This window comes from Onychomys torridus, chromosome 15, assembly GCF_903995425.1.
Source record: "Onychomys torridus chromosome 15, mOncTor1.1, whole genome shotgun sequence".
NCBI classification, from domain to species: Eukaryota; Metazoa; Chordata; class Mammalia; order Rodentia; family Cricetidae; genus Onychomys; species Onychomys torridus.
Genome location: NC_050457.1, coordinates 50,478,395 through 50,498,421, shown reverse-complemented (window position 1 = coordinate 50,498,421; position 20,027 = coordinate 50,478,395). Strand labels below are relative to the sequence as shown.

The 20,027-nt window shown below is 39.3% G+C and overlaps 1 protein-coding gene across 1 annotated transcript in view; it reads right to left on the bottom strand.

The window, feature by feature from the left end:
* Adamts12 (ADAM metallopeptidase with thrombospondin type 1 motif 12) overlaps positions 1-20,027 on the bottom strand; it is a 253,145-nt gene that overhangs the window by 69,039 nt on the left and 164,079 nt on the right. Inside the window, exons 13-14 of the mRNA XM_036207207.1 lie at positions 14,265-14,398; positions 4,636-4,756 (exon numbers count right to left, since the gene is read on the bottom strand). Of these exons, the coding sequence (XP_036063100.1) occupies positions 4,636-4,756; positions 14,265-14,398 (255 nt within the window). The remainder of the gene's footprint in view (positions 1-4,635; positions 4,757-14,264; positions 14,399-20,027) is intronic.

The following is a 20,027-nucleotide window of genomic DNA, read 5'->3' as shown; positions in this document are numbered from 1 at the left end:
GCAGAGAAAACTCAGTTAATGTAAATATTGTGTTTAGAGTTATAATAATGTTATTATATGCAACAAATTACTAAAATTATATATATATATATATATATATATATATATATATAAATTAGTATATTATAGAGTGTGTATAATAAAAATTCATTTTATGGTAACTGATTTAGTTTAAAATTTTTAAGATGTAGATCTAAGAACATACTGGTTATGATTAAATAAAGGAGGCAGGAGTCAAGGCCAATCTTGTAGACACTGAGTTAAGGGACCCATTTAGCCCTATGAAAGTCACAGGGTGCTCAGAGATGATGGCCCCTCATTCCCAGCAACAAGATCAAACAGGTCAGTATGAGCAAGGCCAGAACTTAAGTACAGTGGTTGCAGCTTGAATCGAAGTGTAGAGAAGCCACAACAGAGAGAAACAGTCCAGAGTGATGATTCCTAAAAGTCCAAGAGGTGGAACAATGTCAGAGAAGAGCAGCTGAGTTTAAAGGCAAAGTAGATATGGAACCTGGCAGCAGAAACAAACCTCAGGAAATTGGACTACAAAGGGTCTAGGCCTGTGAAAATGGGCCACAATGCTGGAGAGATGGTTCAGCAGTTAAGAATTTATGCTGCCCTTCAGGAAGGCCTGAGTTTGGTTCCCTGAAGCCCTCTTCTGGCCTCTGTGGGCATAGCACACACACACACACACACACACACACACACACACACACACACACGACTGAAAACCAAAAGTAATTTCTTTTTAAAGAAATTAGGCCATAAAAATTCATGATTACTGTTAGGATATGAATAATAAGCCTGGGGAACCTTTGAGAAAAAAACAGCTTAATGGTCCATAAACGTCCTTCTGGAGCAGAAATATTGTTTAATTTCCACTTACAAGTCAAATGCCAGCATGGCATCTTTGCCCTGTTCCCTCACTGGTATCTAGCAAAGGCAGCTGCAGACGGAGTCACTGTATGTTCATTATTCTTCAACAGATGCTCAATTGTTTCTTAGGTAATGAGTAAACTAATGAACAAGTCAGGTAACTTCCTTATTATATGTATTGTTTTTAATTATGTTTATTATTTTGTATTATATATATATATATATTATTTTATGTATTGTTTATCATATGCATTGTATGACACTTTGACTTAAGTTCTTCCAATTCCAGACACTTCCAGTCACAGTAATCATGGAGCTACCTCTCAATGTTAATGGTTTTCTTTTTCACCAACAATGAGAACTAAAGCTACTATGAGGCTTTATAAGAAGGGGGATTCCTTATATACCCCAAATCCAGCACTAAGTGGAGGTCAAGATGGTACCACCTGACACATGGCATCAAGTCTACTGAATAAGATTCCTTTCCACCAAGAAAGATAGGAATTTAGTTGTTGGGTCATCCCAAGGAGGGAACAGATATGGACACCTTTTCTTGGAGACTGTGCGATCTCAACACAAAGATATCCACAGACACAATCAGCTCTAAGGATGTCAGGACTACAAAGAGAAAAAATGTCACTCAGGGTCAGTAGGGACTTCAGAAGTTGAGGTTTGGGGATTGGCTTCCTCAGGGCTAACGGTGACCTAGACTCCAACCTCATTCTTGCCTCCTGAGCTATTTTAACTCTGCATCATCCTTTCTCTTTCTTAGGAGCACTGAAACAGCAGACAACAGAATCTGGCCAATATTTCATTCCTCCATAGCTGAAGATTGTAGCAGCAGCTGCGCCTCCAGTGAGAAGGAAGATGGGGAGGAAGAGCGTTGTGTCTAATTATTATGGGCATTTTAATTGGAGCCTTCTTTTAAAAAAAAACCCTAAACACCTTTAAAGAACTCCTGTAAGAAGAGTTGTGAGTACAAGTAAAACTCTGAAGTGACCAACACCCAAAAGAGCAGTTTTGCTTTAAAAGAGTTAAGGCACCAATGCAAAGCAATCAGAGGGAACAAACCAACTTGGATATCCCCTCGTCCTAACTTAAAACAGCCAATGGGCTGCTGTCTTTTACTGGCAAAAGAGTTTGGAGTCAATCTCAAGAAAAGTTCATTTTACCTAAATTTACATGAGCACTTATCAAATTCATACTCCAGATAGAGATTATGGTCATCTGGAGTTGAGGAAGGCAGAGACAAAGACCAAAGACAATTCTGTTCTTAGTTACTAATTACATAAAATTAAAAGAATAAAACATAAAATGAGACATGGCAGCAGCATAGAATAGCTTGAGAATAAATATAGAGAGCTATATAATGAATACAGCTCCCTCTCTAGCTTTGAACTTCAAATAAATCTCCTGCACCAATTGGCTATAAATGCATTCCATCATTCTTTTGCTGCATGCCCTTGCTTCATTTTCATGGTGGAATAGTGGTAGACAGTGCTTTTTTATTCTGTGTCAAACTTCATTAATCATGAAGCAAAGGTGGAATCTGGTAAGTACCCTGTGGTCTGTGGATGCAGACCTTACTACATGCTGCGATCCAGAGCAAAACTCTGTGCACTTTCCTTATATACTAAGAAGGGCAGGATCAGAGGTCTTTGAGAAATTTTCAGGCATGGGCAGTGTAAAGCTGACACCAATTCGTGGGTGCCAAAGACCACTCAAGTGCTTCAAGCTGCAAATTGCAGAAAAAGAACTGAAATCACAGAGACTCAGAGATGTCAAATGCTTAGTGATAGCATGTGGCCAGAGGTATTGGCCAAGCTATTTATGGCTGCCTTTTCTTATCCCCAAGATTTTTCTCATTCCCAAGAGACTAGGGAAGAAGGAAAACAAACAAGAAAATCAACCAAGAGCAGAAGTACAGTCCAATTTCCTAAGATATTAGAAGGTCAAATAAAGAAAATGGGGGAACAACTCAGGACATCATGTAAGAATTATAACACAGCAGGGAACAAAGCAACAGATCTTTATGGAGAAGTGAATTGGGGTCAGAAGAAGAAAAATAGGCTGTTAGTGTGGCTTGTTATAATTTAGATTAATGTGACCACATCGAAATAATAGAAGATATCTATAAAGTTCCTTTGTTTAGATATTTGAAAAAAATAGTCACCACAAGATGTTTAATCATAAGTTTGACACTGACTGAATTATCATTTCCACCCTCAGTAAGTAATTAGAAAGATGTGTTTCATCATAATAAAGCTATCAGTGAAGACAGGAAATGCAATCTGCCAGTGATATTACTAAAGGGCAGGGCAAGACTCATTTCACAATTTGACCTTAATCAGTCAACAGTCAAAAATGAAAAGATAAGGATAGAATTTAGATAAATTTAGGCTATCTGCTGGTATGTTTACAAGGCGGCAATGGTTCATGTAATCAGTTGAAGAAAACACCCAGTATTCTTGGAATCACACTTAAGCACTTCATCCCGCATACTGAATATATCTCGGAGTGAGACACCGCTTTATTGGGACTCAGAAAATCAGTGCCATTTTATATCTGAAAGTAACCACCATTTCCCATTCCGATGTTACCTCTAGGCAGCTGGCAATGCTTCTTTTCTAGGATCTAGTTCAGTACTGCATGCTACACTGCTCATGCCCAGCACCTATACTTCTGCAGAACCTGGAGAATGAATTCTCACCACACACTGATCAATGGAAACCACTGGACATCACCCCACCCCTTCACTTTTCCAGTGGCAAAACACAAATGTACCAGGTCTATGGCTGAGCACCAGCTTGGTGACCCATCATTTCTTGGCTGCTTTCTCTTCCTCAATGTCCTACTGATGTTTTCCCAGGACCTCCTGTCCCATAAATAATTATCTATATTTGAATTCTTGTTTCAGAGTGTATCTGGGAGATCTCAATTAAAATACTCTGAGTTTTATTCATCTTTTTCATGCTTAAGACCTTACCAACTAGATATCATGGCTGGTACCAAGGTACCATGAGAACTACTGTCAATGGAGGTAAATGAGCATGGGTCACAGCTCATGTAAGGTGAGGGTGGAGTCTCACTACACCCTTCTAGGCTCACAGTAGCTCAAAAGGCTACTCAAAGAAGAAATCTTGTAAGGTCTAAATATAGGAAAGGAATAGCGTGGATAAAGTGGGGGTGGGAGTGGGTTGCTAGGTAGAAGAACTTCCCTGAGACTCATGAGGGACCACTGTGTGGGATTCACAGGCTGGAGATGTGAAGCATCTCTGTCTTACTTCTCCTATGACCCTCAAGGCACACCTCAGTACTGCTGCCTTCCCATCCGTTCCATCCTGGCTTCCGACGACATCCTCACATACAGAACCCATTCTTCTGTGTGTGTTCTTCACAAGCAGCTTTTGACCTCATCTTTCTCCTGGCTTTTGGTTTATTCCAATGTCACTGTCATTATCCTGCTACGCCTATGATGCATATTCTCAAGGAGGATGCCCTCCTAGGGACCACACTGTTATCTGTTCCCTGGAGCAACCATCAGCCCTTTCAGGTCAGTGTGACACTTCCTGTATGCCCTTAGCAACCAGCGTTGTTCCTGTAACTGCAGAGGGAGCGGGTTCCTTAGTGGTGAGAACTATATTCTATTTTGATTTTTTTTTACAAGCTATTTTTGAAATAAAAACAAGGAAATTAATCTTTTTTTTTTTGGCTTTCCAAAGCCCCTAGATACTTCAGTTAGTTGGGTTTGTTTATTACCAGATCCTTCCTTCTGTCTAAACAGCTTCTTCACAGTCTGACAGGCAGAGCCATCTCCAAGGCACACACCACAGCGATCCTCAGTAGCATTGGAGTCAATCTCATAGTCACAGCCAACCCTCTGTGGGGAAGAAAAGGCTGGGATGAATGACATAGCGAAGATACATTATACCTGCCTTTACCTGTAACTTCTCCTTTCCCACTTTATTAATCATAAGCCTGGGTGCTTGTTTCCTTTTCCAGGTGGCAGGCACAGGAATAACCAAAGCACCCTACTATTGATGAAAGAAATAGAATCATCCCTCCACAGCCATGGCAGGGGGTGGCCTCAAGAGAATCAACATCTCAGATGCTTATATAAAGGGCATAAGGTTTGCACATAGCCTATGCACATCTTCATGCTTTAAATCATCTCTAGGCTAATCATAACACTCAATAAAGAGGCTGCACCTACCAGAAAATCAGGTAGGATGCCCGCAGAAATTCTATGTTCCCTCCAAGCCCAATCCTCCCAGTCTAGTCCCTAGCGCTGCAACAGAACACCAACTACAGGCTTCCCTCACCCCTGCCCACATTGCCTATGATCCCACAAACCATCCCCTCCTAATCTCCCCCTCTCTACTTGCTGCTTTGTCTCGGACCTCAGCTCCAGCAGTCACCCTCCGCTAACCCAAGGGCAGCTCCTCCCAGGGCAACAAGTAGACAGAAGGAAGACCCACACCTCTCCTACTGATCCTGAGATCCGCCCCTCCCTCAGTCTCACCCCCAACTCTGTCTATGGAAACCTGCTGTGGTCTCCCTTTCTGACTCCTTCCCCAAGTCCTCCTCCAATCTTACTTCCCCAAACTCATCCCAGTTACCCAGTCTCCAACACCGGCAGGCAATCCCTGTGGACACACCAGCAGAACAGGCCAGGAAAGCAGGTAACACACTGCCACCCACTCTCTAAAACTCCAGAGAGGAGACAGAAACCATGGAGCAAAACACTCACCCAACAAAGACAAATCTAGAAATAAGCAACTAGAACTATAATCATCCCAAACCTAGATGCTGACATGCCAATGTAAAACCACGATCAAAACCAACCAGGGCAGTATGTCTCCACTAGAGCCCAGTTATCCTACCACAACAGGCCCTGAGTATTCCAACATGGCAGAAGCACAAGACAGAGACCTTAAAACAGCCTTTATGAATATGATAAAGGTCCTTAAAGAGGAAATGAGTAGATCCCCTAAAGAAATATAGGAAAACACAAACAGACAGTAATAAATAAATAGTAAGGAATAAATAAAAATGCTCTCAAGACCTGAAATTGGAAATAGAATCAGTAAAGAAAACACAAAGTGAGGGAATTTTGGAAATGAGGGGAGGGGAGGGGAGGAGAAACTGAGATCAGTTGAGGGAGGGCAAACTATAATCAGGATATATTGTATGAGAAAAGAATCTCTTTTCAATAAAAAAAATGATTTTAAAATTACCCAATACATTGCAAGTACCATATAATTAGTTGTTATATTATACCGTATGTGTTATAACGTATATATGCTATACTATATACCATATTTTCCAAAGAACGATAACAAGAAAAAAAAACCTCTATGTGTTTATTTCAGACATTTTTCCTCAAATGTTTTTGATCTAAGATTATTAAACCCTTGACTATAGCATTCATGGAGACAAAGGGTAGCTGTACTTCCTTAGAATGGGGAAATGCACAGTTACTGAAGCTTCACGTTCCCCTTGGTCAGAGTTAAAACTGAGCCCAGTATGAAATACCATTGTAAAACCATTTTGGAACTGGAGTTGGTGGAGCAGTAAATCTGTGCAGATGGGCACCTGTGCAGTCCTTCTTTTATTGACATTCCCCAGGGATGATGTAACTGCTCAATCCCTTCACATTTCTCATTAGAGTTATTCTTTCTGGTTCTTGACTCAGGGTGGCAGGTCAACCAGCAACCATTGGAGGACTCTAGCCTGAAGCTGAGATGATACCAGACCAAAGATGGATGAAATCTTTAACCTTGGGCACCATCATCAGGCCCTTCAGAGTCCCTCATGACCCCTGCTCTAGTGCACCACACTCTTAGCAGTATGGAACCTATCCATGTCCTTCCCTCCCTCCACCTTTGGAGGGTGATTTGGCTGTTCCTCCTCTTCACTAAATTCAGTGTTGTTCCTGTGCTCTGGATCCAGTCCATTCGGTGTTCTGCACAGTGATCCTTCTGAACCATCTTTCCTTCACCTCCCATTTATTTTGTTAACATGGTCAAAACTTTCTCACTCTAAAATTCCCCAGAATGGAAAAGGGGCATGATGAAACTTGGGGTTTTCTGCAGCACCAAACCCCCACAATCATGTGATTGAATTTGAAAGTTTATGAAACATGTGAATTTCAAATAAGCTTCTCTGTTTCAGGCTTTCTTTCATGACAATGTGGGGGAAACTATACCATAGTCCTCAATTTTCTTTCATGTTGGATATAAGAATTTGCCCAGATAGATTACTATTCTTCTCACAGACAGTTTTCTTCTCATTTTAATCCACCTCAAATCTACTGGAAGGAAGAGAGGTTTGAAGCTTTATCCTCTTGGCCAGTGGAGCATCATGGAAACCACCGACATCAAATCCTCAGGTGAACCACCTCTAATTGTCTTGTAGGTGCAAAGGCTCTTTGTTACCTGACTTAGTTGGGGAACAAAAGGCACTAAGAGATTTTCTGAAAACCAAAACTTAATTATACAAATCACAATGGAAAGAGGAATGTTCGAGATAGGTATTTGCACTGGCTAGAAATAAAATGCCAACCCTCACACAAGTGATATGTTTACGCCAACCTTGTGCACTCTCTATTAAGCTGACCTTTATAAATCATATTCCTACTGACCTTCATTCTTCCACTGATTTGGAGTGAGCCAGGGAAACATGTTCTGAGACATGTTGATTTTTAAGTGTTTTATTTAATCTCCACCAACAGAGGAATGCTTTTACTGTGAATAATAAAGTAAGACAAACCAAAAATTAAATATGAATCCCTCAAGCCCATGTCTCTCCACGTGAGTGGTTGGTTATGTTTCTCCAGCAACACTACCTTACATATCTAGGGGACAAGAGTTGGAGAGAAGAAACCTGAATATTTCCCTAGTGTATTATGTTATGTATAGTGTATTTATGTATCACATAAAATAGATTCTTGAGGAGACCTTACTTTCTTAGTTAGCTTCAGATGTCAACTTGACACAGCCCAGAGTTATCGCAGGTAGGGAAATGGGAGGTTATCTCAATTAGGGGGCTGTACACATAAGATTGGTCTGTGGGTGTGCCTTTGTTGCATTTTCTTGATTGCTAATTGATGTGGAAGGACCCAGGTCAATGAGGAAAGAGCTATCCCTTGTGCTACTGAGGTGTTAAAAAAATGTTGGCTAAGCACAAACTTCAGGAAGCAAGCCAGCTTCTGCCTTGGGCTCACTCCTACCTTAGCATCCTTTAACGATGGACTGTAACCTATAGGCTGAAATAAACCTTTTCCTCTCCAAGTTGTGTTTAGTCATGTGTTTATCATAGTAACAAAAAGCAAACAAAATCTCTCCCCCAATTTACTTCTCCTATGAGCTAAAAACCAAATGAAGTGCCTAATAGGTCAGTTCTCCTTGCTGCAGATAAGGCAAAGGGGTGGGTGGGCTCTGAAGAGGAAAAAATACATTTGAATCTGACAGCATGTGCTTTGGAAACAGAGCCTTTTGTTGTATGGCCTTTCTGCCACCAGTGGAATCAGAGATGGCTATGCTGCCACTAGCAAAAGTGCATAGTGATTTCATCATGACCCTTCTCTGATGCCATCATTGGGGAATGGATATTCACCCTTGTGGGTAGTGTTCTTGAAAAACAATCAGAACCACTTATAACTCCCATTCTATCAAGTTTTGACCTTGGAGAACTGCAATGCAGATATGTTATCCTGATCACTAATCAGGAAGAATAGGTCCCTAATTCACAAGATGTTTAGCCTTCCATATGCTGAAAACTAATAGCAATTTTGCCATTTTCTTTTTCTTTCTTTCTTTCTTTCTTTCTTTCTTTCTTTCTTTCTTTCTTTCTTTCTTTCTTTTTTTTCCAAAACAGGGTTTCTCTGTAGCTTTGGAGCCTGTCCTGGACTAGCTCTGTAGACCAGGCTGGCCTTGAACTCACAGAGATCCACCTGCCTCTGCCTCCCGAGTGCTGGGATTACAGGCATGTGCCACCACCCCCCATCCCATTTTCTTTTTCTTTTCAGCATTATTTTGCTTTGCAACTGGCACCACAGCCTAAGTCACCTTCAATGTCATCATTTGTTTTTCCTTGGAAGATGTAGAGACTAGAAGGATGCTTATTCTCAGATGTTTTTGTTCCCTGTCAATGAAACTTTAAGTATGAAGGCAGGCCAGAGATATACTTACTGGATCAGAATAGATAAATGATATTGCCACTTAACAAAAGGAACAATAGCATAAAGCTTTCCTTGCCTTAATTTGCTGAAGATCCAATGATGTGCACTCACACATGTTGACATCTTTACCTCTGGTACCTGTGAATGTGGTCTTATGGAGGAGAGAGGATCATTGTGGATACAGTCAAAAGAGGAAGTGGTCATACAGGGTTGACCCCATTAGTGGTGCTAACCCTAGTAGCTGGTACCCTGATGAAGAGTTTTGCAGACCCAGACACACGGAGTGAAGACAGTTCTAATGAAGATGGAGACAGGAAATGGAGTGAGGTAGCTGAAAGTCAGAACTGGCATGGGGTGCCAAAGTCTTCACTGAAGGCTTCAGAGGGAACATGGCCATGTTCACACTTGACTTCAGACTTCTAGCGTCTAGAATTCTAAGACAATATGTTTCTTCGGTCTTAAGTCACCGAGCTGATAGGAAGCAGTTTATGATAGCCCTACTATAGTTTTACTTTTCCTCTTTAGGTTGTAGTTCAGAGAGGCTAAGTAGTTTCCGCAGTCATATTTGAAACTCTCACATCACCTTTCATCTTACCTCTTCAATAGCTCACAACTGCTGTAAATGTAGAGCTCAAACCCTCATAGTGGGGTCCATGACCCCCACCATACCCATAGCTGTTCCTCCAGGCTAACAGAGAAGTCTCTCTTTGGGGCATCTCACACTGCATCCAACACTCTCTCCCAAGGTTAATTTACACTTTCCCTCAAGACACTCTCGGGATACTCTACAGGACTTTCCTCCTCCTGTCAGTGGAAAGGCATCCTTGGATCACCTGAGTTGACACTGACAGAAGTTTCCAGAAGGATCTTTCTGGCACTTTGCTACAGTATCCAGCCACACTGTAATCACCTGTTCCTGAATGGCTGACCTGATCCATGTTTGCAGAGCTTGAATTTGAACCCAGACTGCTCGATGGCAGAGCTAGTTTGGAAATGGTGGCTTGTTGTTTCCTGCTAAGGAAGTATCAAGGGCTTACTTTTTGTATTGAAACTTAGTCTTTAGCTAATTCAGAGACTATAGCAATGGAATAAGGACACTAATAATGCTAGAAAATTGCTGCAACCTAGATCTTGGGAGGATATGTATCTAGACTATTATGTATATTTTATTTGACCTAAGTTTTTGAGCTTAAAAACTTAGTGTGGATCTACAGAAAGTAGGCAGCTATAGCTCCTGAAAAAGACCTTAACTGACATCTAGAAAGAGGAGAAAGCCAACTGAAAGAAATTCTATTATGTCCATTTGATTGATTTCAGTAGAGACAACCAGGACTCCTTGTATTTTGCTCAAAACACCGGTTTTCATATGCAAAATAAAATGGTATCTTTATACATGCAAATTTACTCAGGTCTAAAAGTCAATTTTAGCATTACCTTTCTGGTCATTGCAGTTCTCAACCCTGACTGCATACTCAAGTTGGGAGCTTTTAAAATTATCAGTGTCTCTGTCATGGGATTCTGACTTAACAAGTTTGAGATAAAGCCCCCCACATCAGTAATTTTTTCAAAAGCTGTCTTGATGCTTCTAAAAATGTAGCCAGGACATCTACATTAGCCAGAATTCCCTCTTTAGAGTTGGAGTTATTTGGTCTTGAAATATCTAAACTGACCTAATCCAAAATACATGTTTAGGGCTCTTTGTAGCTGCCATGAAAACTAATTGATTTAATAGAGAATTTTGGTTAAATGCTTTTAAAATTGAAGTCTAATCATGACTTGTTATTAGCTCACTAGAACCTGGAAATCTCTTGCTTCGTGTGTTTTGGTCTCCACTTAGGTAAAGACAAAAGCAATTTCAAGATGGAAAATACACCATCCTGGGACACTAAACATTTATGCAATGGTTTTTCATTCTGCTCAGTTGAAAAAAACATTGTTATAATTCTTTACAAAGTAAAATGCATTGAGTTTATTGTGTATATCAGTGCTTCTTTTAACAGTTTAGGGAATACGATCTTATAAAAAATATTTGGCAATCCATATTAAATAGATATATTAAAATACTAATTTTAAAAAATAACATTTTTATTTATTGTTTGAAAAGTTCATCCATGCATACAATGTACTATGCTCATCTTCATCATCCATTCATTGTCCATTAAACACCCAGGCTGTTCCCATTTTCTTGCTATTGTGAATAGAGCAATAATGAACATCAGTGATCAATTACCTCTATTAGGATGGGGAGTCCTTTGGGTATATGCCCTAGAATTGTACAGCTGGATCATGTGGTAGATCTTCTCCTAGCTTTTTGATGGCCCTGACCTCTACATTGGTTTACATAGGGGATGTATCAGTTTGCATCCTCACCAACAGTAAATATCCCCGTTTACCTTACCCATGCTAGGCAATCAGCACTTATCATCACTGTATTTTCCTTTTATTTGTTTGCTTGTTAATCTGTTTTTGCTCTTAGACCTTCTGATTGGAATAAGATAAAATATCAAAATGGTTTTCATTTGTATTTTTCTGATAGCTAAAGATGTTGGCCTTTTAAAAATGATGCTCAGTCTTTTGTGTTTCATCCTTCGAGAACTCTCTGCAAGGGTAGTTCATTTCCACAATGGCATATTATTAAAGTGCTAAGAAAAGCAAAATTATGAAAATTTCTGGTAAAGGATGGAACTGGAAATACACATTATGAGTAGCACAGACTCAGAAAGGCAAACATTGCTTGATTTCCTCTCATTTACGGAGGTTAGTTTTGAATCTTTGGATAGGTGTGTTCCATTTGGAACCCCCACAGAAGTCAAGAAATTAGTAAGAAGCCATGAGAGGTGGATTTCAACAGAAGGGAAATAGAAGACAGAATTCAGTGGTGTGGAGGGCTAACGTGTGCTAATTAACAGGAAAGGTTCAATGAGTGGGGGATAAAAGGAAGAGTAAAGTAGGGGATATGGGGAGCAATAACTAACCTCAAAAACATTTTGAATAAATCACGTGGAAATTACTACTATAGATGTATGTGTACATATATACAAAGAGTTAAAGGGAAGTTACCCTATAATGGGGCAATAATGCCACTACTAGTTACCAGAAGTCAACAAATAAAAGGCCAAGTACCAGGAATGGCTTATCTCTTTTAGAGCGGTTGGCCGGTAAATTGCCATAGTTCCTGCAAACCTTACAAACTATTGCCATTTCTCTTGGTACCCTCAAATACTTGAGGGTAAGATCATATGGCTAAAGACACTACATACTTGGATGAGAACATGGAGAAATAAAACTGGCACTCACCTACAAGCTTTACCCCTCCTGGCTAGCTTTCATAGTGTTGAAAGGAGCTATCATACCACTGGAGGAGAAAAGTGATCATCAATCTTAGCCAGATGTGAACCCCATGAGTTCTAACTGGCCTGAAAAAGTGGGGCCCTGGGGCAATAGTGGCATGAATGTCATGGAAACAACCAGCCACTTTCTGATTGGATGGGAGGCCTGCTCTACAGGCTGAAACTCAGACCTGTCACTGTTTATCAGAGTCAAGAACCTGTGGCTAGACAGGTCCTAGGTCCTAGGGGGAAAACCTGCTACTATGACTCTGTTAAATGGCCACAGCACTAAATGGATTCCTAATTATATTATACCCAGATATTAGTGTATTTCTCCACCCTCACCAGAGGAGCTTCTTTTTTTTTTTTTAAGATTTATTTATTATGTATACAGAAGAGGACAACAGATCTCATTACAGATGGTTGTGAGCCACCATGTGGGTGCTGGGAATTGAACTCAGGTCCTCTGGAAGAGCAGTCAGTGCTCTTAACCTCTGAGCCATCTCTCCAGCCCGAAGCTTCTTTTTAACGTAGATAATAATTAATAGAGATGCTCACACAGCTGGTTAGCATGCCGAGCATAAGAGACCTCAGGGTGCTTAGCCCCCTACACGGGACATCTATATCATACTGTCTCCTCCCAAGGCTCAGGAATCACTGCAGAAGAGGGGGCAGAAAGATTGTAAGGGCTGGGGGCAGCGGATGACACAAGGGGACAGTGTTTTCCAGACACAGCAAGGCAGTTGCACCCATGATATGGCTGCAGTTGTAGTAGCATACATAAGACCTATACAAGCTCAAGCCAGATGAAAATCTCATCATGGAGCTATTAGCAACTGATAGCTGATAGATGAAGGAGAATCAAATTTCCTGAAGGATGTGGCCTCTGGCAGGCTGATCCTACTTTAGAGGGATGCCACATATTCAAGAGTACAAAGGCAACAGAAACTATACTTGATGGGGAAAAAAAAGAGATACAAAGTTAGGTGGGTAGGGAAGTGGGAGTTGGATTTGGGAGGAAAATGAATATGACTAGTATACATTGCATGACATTTTCAAAGAAATAATAAAAATGAGAAAAATAATATCTTAATTTTAATGACAGAAATCTGAGTCTTACAGAAAGATGTCCAAGATGATATAGCTGATAAATGATGGTGTGGAATGATTTCCTAGTCTTGAGCATGAGGGCTAAATCATTGTTTTATTAACAGTACATTAGGTGTCACAGGACCATTTTCCTTTAACTAACTATAAGCTCCTTCTCTTTAGATAGAGTTATGCCTGGGCTTTGAATCACAAGACTTATTCCTCCATTCTTTGAAAAATTAAATGCAAGTGACAAGAAGTAGTTTTAATGGCTTTACTATTCACAGCATTAACAAATCAGGTCTAAATGGGTAAAGCTCGAGTTGATTAATAGGGTGAGTCTAGAAATACTTAAAATCAACAGCCTATGTTATTACTACCTATCATGTTCTTTCCTTCAGGCTGACAATGGAGAAACTTTATAGAAAACTTTATTAGGATGAGTTTTTTTTTTCAAATTTAATATTCTTAAAATAGTCTAGGCTGCCTTTTCCTATAATGTGCCTTTAATTGGGCTCTTCAGTTTGACTCTGCTTGATGTCTGAAATAATATCATTGTGACCATTAGCAAATCAAAAAAATAAAATATCATCTGGAAAAATTACTCAGAACAAACTGTGGCTTTAATGAGTATTGAGAGGTCTTATCTTCTTGTGTATCTGACCATTTATTAATGAAGAGATCAGATATATGTAAGTGTCATAACAATATAAGCCACAACATCTGACTTCATAAATTCCAAAACCACCATTTTGTAAAGTTGTAGATTAAAGAAACATACCCAATACCTTACATATGCCATTAATACAGACATTTCTGCTGCTGCCGCCTTCAAAACAAGGGGTGCCATCGATGACGGCCTCCAGCATTTTCTCAGAAAACTGTCCATCTATGGGTCTGCAGTACAGCTCACAAGGATGTGCTGAAGTGAGAAAAAGGTAAATCCCCGTGAGTTAATTCTGTAGCTCAGACCCTTCCCCAAGATTCCTGTGTACTCATGACCTACAAGTACCATTTAAGAACTCATCTTTTGCCTTTCCAAGACTCTTGCTAAAATGTAGGCATTTTTCATCTTTTTGTCAGCAAAACCTTCTAATTAATTATATTTGTGAGATTGGTTGAAAATACTATTATGTCCTTTGTTGTAACTGAGGAGACTTTTCAATCCTACACTGAACTGTGTACCTAAAAATAAGAAAGCCTGAGACATTTAGTGTTAACCTAGAAAATCAATAATCATAACAGGTAATACAGGATCAAGACAGGTGTGACACTTGATCTCTTTAGCAAGGCAAGCCAAGTTTTAGGGGGAGACAGTCTCTTCCTACGGCACCAACACCAGCACCGCCATCTTAACACATCCCCTAATGAGTAGTCATATTTCTCCCAACCCCAAGAAGTGCTTATATACAAATTGACAACTACATAGAGACAAAGAATATGAGATTTTGCAAATTGGAACCAAAGCTAATTATCACAAGAGCCCATCCCTTTACCATGGGTCCTACTTTGAAGCCATTCTTAGGGTCAGTTTTTCACTGCCTTGGGAACAAAGACAGGAACAATGATAAAACACACCTACCTGTATCTGTACATGTGCTACTCGGATAATATGTAAGGTAGTATTTTTCTTTTAAATGATATAGTTTGAGTGTGGTATTTTACTGCAGAGCTAGAAATTGAATTTACTGCCTCCCACATGCTAGGGAAGCACTCTACCATGCAGCTATACTCCAAGCCACACTTCTTTAGGTGAGAACTTGAGAATGTCTTCTTCAGAAACCCCCACAGGAAACTCCCTTAGATCTGTGTAATATGGGCAGAGCTGGTGGCCTCTTGACGCTGAGACCAGCCTTATCCTACGTGGATAAACATCAGATGCAAAACTAAAGGTGTCCAGCACTAACTATGTTGGTTTAAGGATGTGATGATCCATGTGACAAAAATAAAAGTGTAAAACTCAAGCAAGCATAGCCAAGAGCAAAGAGTCTAAACACTAAATACTAAGTCCTCTGGACAAACTGGAGACAGAGGTCAGATACATTGGTCTAAAGCTTAAAGGAAGGAATATGTAAATGAAGAACACCAAATGGTTTCATAGTTGCCTGAGAAGATAGACAGAGCTGGAATATGTCAAGGAGATTATTCTACAAAGGCCATGGACAGAATCATAAAAGATAGGATAAAACATAAACTAGGATTACTGTCGATTTCCTTTCATGGCATGAGATTAACACTGTCACTGACCAAACTGGAGTAGAAGCACATAGGGGCAGCCACCTGGGAGTAATTATGCTTTCCCAGGGATGAGAACATTCGTTTGTATGTTCAATCTAGGGAACCAATTACTATGACACTGATTTGAGTTTGAGAAATCAGATTCATGATTTTGTAAATGGACACATGCAGAAAAGAAAACATTCCTCAATAACTGCAGAGATTTCATTTAAAGGTTACATTTTGCTAGGTGTGCTTTAACACACCTTTAACTCCAGCACCCAGGAAGCAGAAGCAGATGGATCTTGTGAATAAGAGGCCAATCTAGTCTATATAATGAGTTCTAGGACAGTCAAGGCTATATGGTAAGACTTTAATGCAAACAAAATAAAATGCCTATTTACTTCAAAGCTTCTGGGAAGAGTCAGGGCGTGAAGTAGAATGCAAGATTTAAGGAGGCACTTGATCTTACAGTCATATAACTGTGTTTTTATAGTGAATAACCCTCCATCCATGTTAAGTTCCTGAGTGGTGAAGTCCCCATGCTTGTTATAGGTTTGTGGGTCTGTGATGTGTGACATCCCTCCTGAAAGATAAAACTACCCAAAGAGATTTTTTGTTAGTCTTGTTTATATAGTAAATTAAAAGAAATTTGACTTGCTGAAATTAGCAGGTAATGCTTTACTAAACATTATTTCTAGACTTTGTTTTGATTTATACAGGTTATCCCTTTTCACAACTCCTGTGAAGTTAGTAATTTTATTACTTATATCAAGATTTAGAAAATGTAGGTTTAAGAGAGGTAAATCCCATTGTCTTACAGTATGAATGGCAAAGCTAATCCACCAGATTATTTGAGTTCAGGGTCCAGAGTACTACCCACTTCAATATGTCATTTAAAAGTCTTTTATTCCACATAAATGTCTTTGATGAGATATTTAATGGGTCCATTTATTTGTACCATCACACAAACTTGGTAACACACCAATTAGATTCCATTTTAATTTAATATACATTAGGTCATGGTACATACATATGGAGAAGATATTAGATGCTGAAATAATAATTTCTACAGAGAACAGATGAAAGAGTTTCAGTTCATGAAAATCTAATATTGTCAAGAGAAAATGACTTAATTTTTCTGTGCTTCAGCAGTATGTCAAGTACTCGGCTCTATGCTAAATACAAACAATAAGTGCTCAGCAAATGATGGTCATCATTTCTATATCATCATTAGCTTAAGGAGTTCTAAAATTCATTAAAAGTAGCACTGGCATTTTATGAGTTTCATTCCAGTTTCTTCAAGTAGTTAAGAGACTTGTAATGGCTGCTCATTTCTCGTTACAAACAAACAAACAAACAAACAAACACAAAATCTCTCTGCAGATTATTCATTATTAATCAACCTTGCTTTAAGTTTATGCTTTTTTTTCATATTTTCTAAATAACTGGCAGCTTACACATTTAGCATAAGGTATATAGATCTTGTTCAGACAGAAAGTATCTCCAGACTTTCTTTTACTGTAACTGTGGACCTCATTCAAAGATATCTTGCCTGTGTCTTAACTACAGAGGTCCTCCTGTTGATAATTCTGTGGCTGTGGGTTTGCAGTGTCCTCAACAGCCATGTTCTTAGGGACATTCAGATCAAGTATATGTTGATCAGATACTGCCAGCCAGAAGAGGCTGGGAAGGAATAGAAACTCAATGAGATGCAGAAAGAAATTCAGGATTGGGGAGTCTCCTACACTCGGCACTGGAGTTTGAGCTACTGTGACCCAAATTTTATTCCTAGCTCAAAGTTTTCAGAGTTTCCTCTGCACAGAGAAGGCCCTTTGCAGGGTAGTGTTGTAAACATTAAAGCGTTAACCTCTTTCAGAGAGTGATTACTATTGAACATTACTATTGCAAAAGACTTCTAATTCATCTTTGTCAACTAAACGCTATGGCATTATTAATATTGTTAGTGAAAGTATTCTGTGTATATACATACAGAATGTCATTTTAATCATGAGACATTAACTCAGGCTGTCATAAAAATAAGTCTTATCCTTAGTGAGAGAAGTCAAGAACATTCATACAGCAATGGAATGCTTATCCAAAGAGAAATGTACATATCAACTAAGTTGAATTTCCGTAATGAAATGCTGTACAATTAACTGAGAGGAATCCATGAACTTTCATTCTGTGATCTATACTTAGTAACTCAAGATAGTTTCAGAATCAGCAGGAACAATCTATTCTTGTGCAAACAAAAAAAAATGTGCTATTGACAATGATTGCTTTCTGAGAATAGATTAAGTGTGATGATATAATGAGAGCGCATTTTTCTTTCATTTGATTGGGAATGTTTACAGTTTATAAAACACATATATTTCTTTCTATAATAATGTTGTAGCTTTGAAACAATAGAACTTGAATACTCTCCTTTATTTCATGATAATAATAACATATCTCCATGATGAGAAGTCCTTATTCTAAAACTTCTTTCCGTTCTGTTTTCCCAGTATAGGATACACCTTTTAGTGTTAGACCATACAAAAATATATGATGTATGCTGCACACACAAAACACAAATATCTGTTGAATGTAAGCGTGTGGTTTGTAAAGTCTCTAAAATATCCATAGATATTTGTGGCAAAAATAATAACAGGCAGCATGTAGACCAACCACTGTTTTTAATTGACCTTTAAAATTAGCATATATTGTATAACACTATGGCATTTTCAAACAAAGTGCGTCTTAGTAGATTTCCCTCTCCCTTGTCTCCACTACCCTCTTACCTCTGCTGTTACCCCATTATAACTCCCCGACTCCAGTCTCCTTCCCACTTCCACTAGACCTACTGCTTTTATCCTTCCAGAGTTTGTCTGTGCTTTAGACCAGAGAGAACCCTGACTAAAGAAGGCAATGCAAATGGAAGGTTTAGTGTCCCTTGAACAGTTTGGAATACTGAGTCAAAAGTTCTGTGTGTCCCTGACTCACTTCTCTAGCTTCTCTCTCATGGTACTTTGAGGGAGTCCATAGATATCATTATCCTGTCCCATAAGACTCTAAATAAGGAGGCAAGGGTGGCAACGGATGGTCTTCGTTCTCATGGGTCATGTGTATCACTGACCCCCATGCCAGCCATAGAATCTAAAACCTCCAGTGCTGATTGATTGTCTCCCATTTATTCACCTGCCCTGATCATCCTTCTGTCTCAGTCACGTGATGTTTTCCCTCTAGAGCTCAATAGTATCTGTAATTTGGCTAAGTGAAAGCACTGAAGTCAATTTACAGGTGAACTCTTGCCCTCATATTGTCTGACTCACCTCATCAACAAGGTTGTGTGACTGAATGAGTCAAAGTTTGCACTTTCAGTTCTGCAGAAATGAGACCACTTAATACTTAGCGGCAATGACCCTAAAAGTGATCGTTAGGTACCAAAAAATGCAAAAATAAATAAATAAATGAATGAATGAATGAATAAATAAATAAATAAATAAACTTGTTTTTAATAGATGAATCTTACCCTCACACTGTGTGATTCATCTGCTCTCCCAAAAAAGCTCATGTAATTATTGAAACAAAGGTTGCATTTTTTGATCCTGCTAAAACAGGATGGCTCAACCTTTGGGGTTAATAATCTTAAGAAGTAATCATTAGAAGCAGAAATGCCAACCTTAAAATGAAGGATAAAAACATTTAAGATGAGGAGGAAAAGTTTTGAAGCATTTTATGTGGCTTGGGAGAAACAGCAGCAACTCAGATGGGTGGGTAGGTCACAAGGGCTGTGGGGAAAACAGGAGGCTAGCTGCTTTAATCACAAATGGGCAGTTAGCTCAGCCATCAGCATATTCAATTCCAGTGAAAAATGCAAACCAGTCACTTTAAAGCACACAAAAGCTTTGCCTACTCTTACTGACCTTATTTATTTAGTACCTATAGCCGTACTAGGCAAAAAATAGGTACATGATAATTGCTTATAGATCAATGAAAAGGCAAATTGAACCAACCCTTTTTATTCCAAGTCAAGCTGTTTGAGCCACCAGCATTCAATAGAGTCAAGTCCAGTTCTGTACTCGGGGAGGGGCTGGGATACAAATGGAGCACCTATGACACCAGTGGAGCTGTGGTGTGTTCGTCCTAGAAGGCTACTCACTGAACCCATACATTCAGTGACCCAAACCGTTTCAGCAAAACACACAATATGCAGAACATAGACATAGATGGCACTGACTAAAGGTCCCTTTGTCATCACTTATTTTGGGAGTCCATGTGAGTATACACATTGGTTTTCCCATAAGCAAATGTTTCAGTTGCACCAATAACCAATTGTCTCACTCCCTCAA